This window comes from Myotis davidii, unplaced genomic scaffold (genome assembly GCF_000327345.1).
Source record: "Myotis davidii unplaced genomic scaffold, ASM32734v1 scaffold450, whole genome shotgun sequence".
Classification (NCBI taxonomy): Eukaryota; Metazoa; Chordata; class Mammalia; order Chiroptera; family Vespertilionidae; genus Myotis; species Myotis davidii.
Genome location: NW_006282385.1, coordinates 380,429 through 388,401, shown reverse-complemented (window position 1 = coordinate 388,401; position 7,973 = coordinate 380,429). Strand labels below are relative to the sequence as shown.

The window sequence follows — 7,973 nt, the reverse complement described above, 5'->3', positions numbered from 1 at the left end:
CGCCCCTCACCCCTCTGCCTGCCAGCCTGATCACCCCGAACCACTCACCTGCCTGCCTGATCACCCCTGATCACTCTGCCTGCCTGCCTGATTGCCCCTAACCGCATCTGCCTCGGCCCCTGCCACTGCGGCTTCATCCGGAAGGACGTCCGGAATGATGTCTGGAAGGTCATTCGGCTGTCTGGTCTAATTAACATATTATGCTTTCATTATTATAGATATATTACTAATTCCAAAGGGCATGTTTTAACCCTTATCTTAGTATGACGTTGCAATTCCTTGTCTTCAAACTTGTTTCTTTCCTTCTATGAGTCATGTGCATTTCGTTCTCGCTAACAATTCCTTCTTAACATCCTTCTGAGTGCCTGCAGGATGGCTAAATGTTGGCATTCCTTGGAGTTCTGCCCTTGGCTCTGTTTTCTCATTTTGCATGTTACCCTGAATGAGCCCTTTGCTTCTAGGGTTTTAAATGTCAATTTAATATTAATGTCTCCAAATCTGTACTCTGGAACATTTAATGCTCATTAAACATATACATATGAATAACTACCTTGTATTTATTCATTAATTTTCATTTCCTTCACATGTGTGATCTTCTAGACACTGCAGAATATTGCAATGAACAAGTATAGAGCTACTGGCCATATGGAAGGTACAAACTGAAACTCTGTAATTTCTCTGAACTCTGCCCAACCTGTTCTTCCTCCTAATAGTCTCTTCCCCTTTCATCCCTCCTCCATCCAGTTACCATAATAGTCTTTTTCATTTCCCCTTCTGTTTATGATATTCCAAGTATTCCTTATTCCTCAGACTCTAAGGTCTAGAGAATAAAGTCCCAGGTCCTTAGCATGGCATATGAAGTCCTTAACTATCTGATCATTGCTTCTCTCTCTGGAAAAGCATTCCTTTCCCGTCTCTTCTGAGCCTTAAACTTTTTGTTCAGTAATTTTGAACTACATGTTTCTCACAATCAATCCTACTTTTAGATGTATCTCTTCATTTTTACAGGCTGTTTTGAATACTCCTGACCACCTTGTATTCTTGTGGATCAACTGTCACCTTAACAAGAAAGCATTCCTTTATCCCTTTGCACTCCACATCATTGCCTCCCAGATAGAATATACCACTTTCTACTCTAAACAATGTCTTCGTCTTTGGCACAGAGCTGCATTTAGGATGCTGTATTTTCACAATGTATTTACATTATGTCTCTCCTAATAAACTGTTCATGAGGACTAGGTCTATGTCTTATGCACTTTGTTTTTTAAAATCTATTATATATATATATATTATTTTTGATAGTATTACAGATGTTCCCCCTCCTCCAGCCTCTATCCAGTTCTTCACAACCCTATTGCCTGTGTCCATGGGCTAAGCATACAAATACATAAGTTCTCTGCACTTTGCACCCTGCTTATACTTAGCCTAGGGCCTGGCAGATAAATGCTAACTGGGAAATAGAGACTTAGGACACATCAGACTTCTCAAGCAGACCATTAAAGGTCATGGTGTCATAAACTTATGTGTCCTCAGTAACTCGTGAAAGGTTCTCCATATAGTTTTGTGGAGTTAAAGTAAGTTTAAATACAAATTCTTACATTAAAAAACAGATTTCTTGAACAAAGCTAATAATCTGTATTGTTCCACTGATGCAGTAACTAAGATGGTACATCAAAAATGCCAACTGACCAAACAAATATATCCTCCATATTGCTACAGGCCCAGATATACTGGTTGATTAAAGCCATGTTATGATCTGTTCTGTAAAGGGTTGGATCCTGTACTTGACTGACCCAAATTTCACTAAGCATAAAAAATATTTCTTGCTAAAGAATTAAACATTAAAAAAATCAATTTAAACATTCTTCATCATTCACATGAAGCCGAGTACTTGAAGGGTATTATCCCCATTTTACCCACAAGAAAACAAACAAAAAAACCACACAGAAGAATGTGTAATTAGATGAAAGTGCTCCATTCATATTATAAGTCTTAACTTACCTTCATTGGCTGAATATTTTACCAATAGGATGCGACTTGAGCTTAAAGCAATAAATATGGTCCCTAGCAAGAACGTATACATTGTTGACAAGGAGCATAACATGGGATGACCACAGCACTTGCTTTCCATTTCACTGTTTTCTAATTGCCTTAAAAAGAAGAATAAATTCATGAGCAACCCAACTGGCAGATTAAGGCTAATGCAAATACCATAGATGTGTGAAGAACAGAAAAGAAATTTTCATGGGTAACCCTGCTGGCTATGGCTATTATCAAAACCAAGAAAGTTGAAGTGCACAAGAGAAACTATGGAGACAGCAAACGAAAACAACCAAAATTTGATAGAGGGGTAACTCTAGAGACAGAAAAGGCAAGAACCACATTAGAAGTGCTACCAGAGGTAGCAAGTGAGTAATTGACACTTGGGGGACTGCAGAATTCTGCAGAAAAGCAATTCTTTAACTTTCATTTGTATTAGCAACTTTGTTCTACAAGATGAGAATTTCAGATTTGTATTTCTCTCCTCGGTTGCAGCTCTTCCTGAGGAGGAGCAAAAAGAGCTTGCTTGGAAAGATTTCATTACACTACTGTTAACTTACACTGAACTCATTATGGAAGTAAGGAGGAACTTAGAAATCAATGACTCTAAGGCCCTCCTTTTGTTAAGGGCAGAAATAGAATACTGGGGATTAGCTCCAATTATAAGAAATATTAATCATGCTGTTAACTGAGGTGGCTCTGTTCTGATTAGAGACACACATTCTAGCCCGGCTGAGAGTGGTGTTCCCTGGGACATGGGAGCTAACATCGGAATGCAGTCCATCCTCCTTTTCCAAGATCTGCCTATCCTTACAGGAAGATTTACAACCTCTTGGCTGAAACAATCTAGTCCCCAAGGCACCCGCCCTTTGCAATCGTACCTTGCCTCCTTCCCCATGCCTGTAATTCTTACTTTCCCACGTAATCTTTGCCCTTCTACCCAATATAAGCAGCTGGCTGATGGGGAGAGGTAAAGCTGATTTTTGTGGATGACCTGCTACTTTCCCATACAGCCAGCGTCATTAGAAAAAAAAACAACAGTGCTCCTATATGACCCAATCCTCTCTGCTTAATTGGCTCACGTAGTGACAGGCAGCCGGGACCCCTTGGTTATCTGGTTACACTTTCATATGATGAGGACACCAAGCGCCAGCTGGGTGCTTGTAGAAAGCCTCCCAGTGTAGGGATGGCGCACTGGGGGATTGCTGAGCGACGGGTTTGAAACGCCACCAGCGACAGCTCTGGGCAATGTGCAGAGGCCAATAGCCACCTCTCCCACAAGAGGACAGCAGATGCTTCTGCAAGGCCAGGGGAAAGCCTCCTGTCACACCTGCGCAGTAGGGACCTCTTCTGCCGCGCCCACCCTCATCCGCACGCGCACTGCTCGGCCTGTCGGACGCAGTCACCTCAGTTCTTCCCTCGAAGAGCTTCCAGTGGAAGAGCTCACATCCTAAAGCTGAGTCAGTTCAGCAGCAGCAGCTTTTAGGATCCATATGCGGGGAACGTATGGGAGGGAAAGAAAGGCGAACAAGCCTCTATCCCAGAACCTATTACGAAACAAGAAGCACAATACGGACCCGACGGGCAGGGAGCCGACCCGGCGCCCATTGCGCAGGCGCGCTCAGTGTTACGCTCCCGGAGGGCGGGGAGAAGCGACCTGATTCCGCCCCAGCGCGGCCTTTCTCGCGTCACGTGTCCCGAAAGGCCTGCGTCACGTGAGGCCTCGGTGGAGGCGGAGTTACGGCGAGAGAGTGGGAAAAGGAAGGGGAAGCCGGAAGGGGCGCGAATGAAGCCAAGGGAAGAAGAGAGTTCCTGAGGGCAGGGGTGCGCGTGCGCCCGTTCTTCCCTCCCCAACACACCCCTCTGCCCTGCCGCCCTCCCTCAAGGCCAGGTGACAGCTGGGCCCGGTCCGCCACCTCGCTGCCCGGGGTGCAGGAGCGCGCGCCCTGTTCGCGCGCGGCGCCAGCCGCCCCTCCTCCGCGTCCCGTCCGTCCCGTCGCGACCCGTCCCCTCGGGTGCCGTCGGCCGCGTGCCGGTGCACGTCGGCTGCCGCGGGGACATTTTCTGGCTCCGGGTCTCTGTCCCGGCTGCCCTTCCCACCCCGTCGCGGGGCCGGCCGCTACCCCGGCCCCAGGATGCAGAATGTGATTAACACAGTGAAGGGAAAGGCACTGGAAGTGGCTGAGTACCTGACCCCGGTTCTCAAGGTAAGCCGGGCCGGGCTTGCCAGGGGCTGTCAGGCACACGCTGAACTCTGCAGGCGCCGAGGACCGGGCTCCTGGGGTGTCACGGTGCTCTCCGCCCGGGGAAGGTGTAGGAAGGTGGGACACCGGAAGAGGTGCAGCCCCCACCTGTGGTCTCCGCCGCTGTTTCCTAGGGCTTTCCGGCTCTTGGGGGAAACTTGGAGCGACGCGCTGTGCATACTCGTGTCGCCCTTCGCCCGTCAGGACTCGGCGCCTCTGCGTACGTCGGGCGGCGAGGTAGTCCGCAGCCAAGTGTATTTGAGAACGTTAAACTCAGCATCGGTAGTCGTTTGAACGTTTCAAAAAGATTTTACTTATCTTTAAAAAAAATGAAATCTATACTTGGTACTAAAATAACAGATGTTACTTTTCAAGTGTAAATCTTTTTTATGATGAGTTGGAAATAACCAGTGGTGGTTGAGATCCCAACCTGTTAGATCTCGAAGGAACAAGGTGAATTTGCAACCTCATCAGTACCGTTGAACCCAGCTAACAGGCAAAACCTCCCGTTCCCAAGGTTTTAAAATAGCTGAAACGAGTTGTTAATCTTGGACTTTAACGATAATAAGGAGCAGCTTTGCCCCTCCTGCGTATATAACTGATTTTACATTGGCAATGCATCATTTTTTAAAGTAAAAATTGGGACACATTACTATTACAGGAGAGACGGATGGTTTTCTTATTTTCCAAGGTAAATTTCTAGAAGTGTATTCAAGTTTTTATTATATAATTGTTTTAGAGTAAAGTTTGTTATTGCAACTTTATTTTTTCCTTTCCGAAAAGTGAGCAGTTATAATGGTTGAATAGCGAGTTCTTTTTTAATGTTGTTTTTTTTAAGCTTCCCACTAACATTTTACAAATCTTGGTGTGGGGGTGAAGTATCCATGGAAATGGTTCTCTTTATTCAGGAAGCTATTTGGGTACACCAAGAAGAATAGTGGACCGTTTTACTTTGCTCCTTTCCCATGGCAAAGGGAAATGTTAGTTCTGAACTCTTTTCATGTTTATTTCTGAGACTGATTTTAAAATGATACCTTGTTAGACCAAGTTAAAAAAAAAGTCAGGAAAGTTTATAAATGAGAATTTCAACCCTTGCTATGCTTATATTTGTTTACTGTGAAACCCATCTTAATTGAGATTATTCAGTCCATTTGAATTTGAAAACCATCTTGACAGTTGAATCGTGATTATTTTGCATATTATGTCATCTTTTCAGAAAACTGTCTACCTAGCTTGTTTTTTTACAGAGAGAATACTTATAGTTTCCTACCAGGTATAGGAAGGCAAGGAAAACACACACACACACACACACACACACACACACCACACACACACACTAAATCCCTGGGAAAGAAATAATTATTTTTCCTAGTAGGTAAAAATTAAGAAAAACCATGGTTTGAGAGACATAGGTACAGTAAAAGCCAAAATCTTTACAATGATCTCCAGGCCTCTTGGTAGAGGCCCCTATCGACTGGTACCTACTACCATATCCTTTGCTCACTTTTGCTTAAGCCAGTCTGACCTATTTTTGTCACTCCATCAAGCCTCTCCTGCCTCAGGTTTTGCATTTGCCCTTCCCTCTGCCTGAAACGCTCTTCACCCAGACAGCCTTGCGGCTGGTTCCTTTCCTAAGGTCTCTAGTTCTCCATCAGTGAAGTCTCTGTTCTCTGGCCACCTCTGACCTCTCCTTACACCCTGGACCAGTGCATTTTCCTCTCTGCCTCATTTTTATTCATGGTATTCATTACCATTTGGCTTTTGTCCCTCCACTAGAGAGTCTAAAGTTCTTATGAGCACAAAGATGAGTTTGCTCCATTTTATTTACTCCTATACCCCCATTAACTCAAATAGTGCACATAGTTGTTCAGTTAATATTTGTTGAATGAATAATGTTCATAAATGAACCTTTGTATTTCTTCAGACTCTACCACAAAATCTTACATATAACTTAAAAACTTAGAAATATTTGATAGGTAACATCCTTGCTTTAGCGCAGAGAATATTGCATTAGTACCTTGGAGGTGAAAATAATGGAAAAGTATTAAATGACTTACCACTTACAGTTTGGTTTCTAATATTCCATTTAAATGAAATGTTGGCTGAATTGTGGGATGTCTAAACATCTTTAAGACGTTTTTACTGTTCTGTAAAATAAAGATATTTGTGATTTCCCCAAATTATTGTTTAGAAATTATTTTCATGTCAGTTTTCTCCACTAGACATATATATTTCTTGAGGTCAGGTACCAGTGATATATTCCTTTTTTGTATGTGCTCCATTGCCTAGAAGGCTGCCAGGCAAACAGCTGCACAAAAACATTTTTAATTTGAAAGTGAAAGTAGTATAATACTGTTATTCTTTTTGCTCACTTTAGGAATCAAAATTTAAGGAAACAGGTGTTATCACCCCAGAAGAGGTGAGTGTTGAAGATATTCTGAAGCTATGATATTTTACAATTATATTTAACTGGGTGGCTTTTTTACTATTAAGAAAAAAATATTTAACTTTAATTTAGATTTGAGTAAAAGTAGATTCTGTTGACTGCATTAGCAACTATATAGGGTTTTCTACTTCCCATAGAAGATGTAACTTCCCTCTTGATTTGCCACTTCTCATATTTCTCTGTAGTTCCTCTTTATTTGGAAGTGAGGGTGGAAGAGGGAACGGAAAAGATTCCTATCGTCACTTATCCTTCACTCGTGTTTGTGCTGTATCGAACAGTGGACTCTGTGGCCTTTGTTGTCTTGCCTTTGTCTAATCAAACATGAGTTTTCATGACTTTCCATTTGGAAACTTTGGTTCACTGCTTGGATATTAAGTTTGTCTCTCAGTATTTAGCTTAAACATTTTATTTCTACATATTTAACGAGGATTTTTTTCTCACCCTTCTTTCACTTTTTCTCCCAACTCAGTAATATTAACTCTGCTTAATGCTGAAACTGATGGCTGTTTTATAGGCCTGTTGAGTTTTATTGAACTTTTAATGAAGAATTATTTCAAAGGAGTCATTTTACTTGCTCAGCAAATCTATATAATAAAAGTGTTCTCTTTCCTTTAGGTAGTTATTTTGTCATCCTTAGCGGAATGAATACTGACCTAAAAGTCCTTTTAGACTCCAGTTCTATGAATGGTTATGATTGCATCAGACTTATTTTTTAATCTTAATAAATGGCAAAGAATTTATTAAGCCTCACTTTTAACTCTCATTAAAACTACCACTAATTGGCAATAGAACATAATCATTGTTTTGAGAGAAACTTTTTGAAATAAACCTCGTTTTATGATTGGCTATTGCTGTAAATTCCAGGACCTCAAGCTAGAGAATTAACTGATCTTTCAGTTTTCCATTGTGATGGAATTTCTTCAGTGACAAATCCTTGTGAGTTCTAAGAATGTTGATCTTTTATCTAAAATTGTCTTTATTTTTAGTGAAGACACATAGTGGTGTGGAAAGAAACTAGATCTGCCTTCCAGACCAATTTCTCTAATTTCTCCTATTCTGACTTGGACAAATCAATGAAGCTAACCAGGCACAGGCCTCATGTTTCCTTATTTATAAAATGAGGGGTCATAGCTAGACGTTTTCTGACGGACCCATTCTACCTTAGGCATCATGAGTTCAATATTTTGAATGCCAAATAAAACTAAGTTTTGATATTAAGCATCTTAATGTTCTTGTCCAGCAAA

General features: G+C 42.0%; 2 protein-coding genes across 3 annotated transcripts in view; one reads left to right on the top strand and one right to left on the bottom strand.

Moving 5' to 3' along the window:
• SLC35A5 (solute carrier family 35 member A5) overlaps positions 1-3,501 on the bottom strand; it is an 11,898-nt gene extending 8,397 nt beyond the window's left edge. Inside the window, exons 1-3 of the mRNA XM_015559195.1 lie at positions 3,371-3,501; positions 2,424-2,541; positions 2,002-2,150 (exon numbers count right to left, since the gene is read on the bottom strand). Of these exons, the coding sequence (XP_015414681.1) occupies positions 2,002-2,150; positions 2,424-2,470 (196 nt within the window). The 5' untranslated portion in view covers positions 2,471-2,541; positions 3,371-3,501. The remainder of the gene's footprint in view (positions 1-2,001; positions 2,151-2,423; positions 2,542-3,370) is intronic.
• Positions 3,502-3,778: 277 nt separating this feature from the next.
• The window catches only part of ATG3 (autophagy related 3), a 29,726-nt gene continuing 25,531 nt past the window's right edge, over positions 3,779-7,973 (top strand). The window contains exons 1-2 of one of the 2 annotated variants that reach the window (XM_006752916.2): positions 3,779-4,247; positions 6,661-6,702. In XM_006752916.2, coding sequence (XP_006752979.1) covers positions 4,176-4,247; positions 6,661-6,702 — 114 coding nt within the window. In that variant the 5' untranslated portion in view covers positions 3,779-4,175. Of the gene's footprint in view, positions 4,248-4,938; positions 4,975-6,660; positions 6,703-7,973 lie in introns of those variants that run through there. The other variant, XM_015559192.1, reaches the window with a different exon arrangement.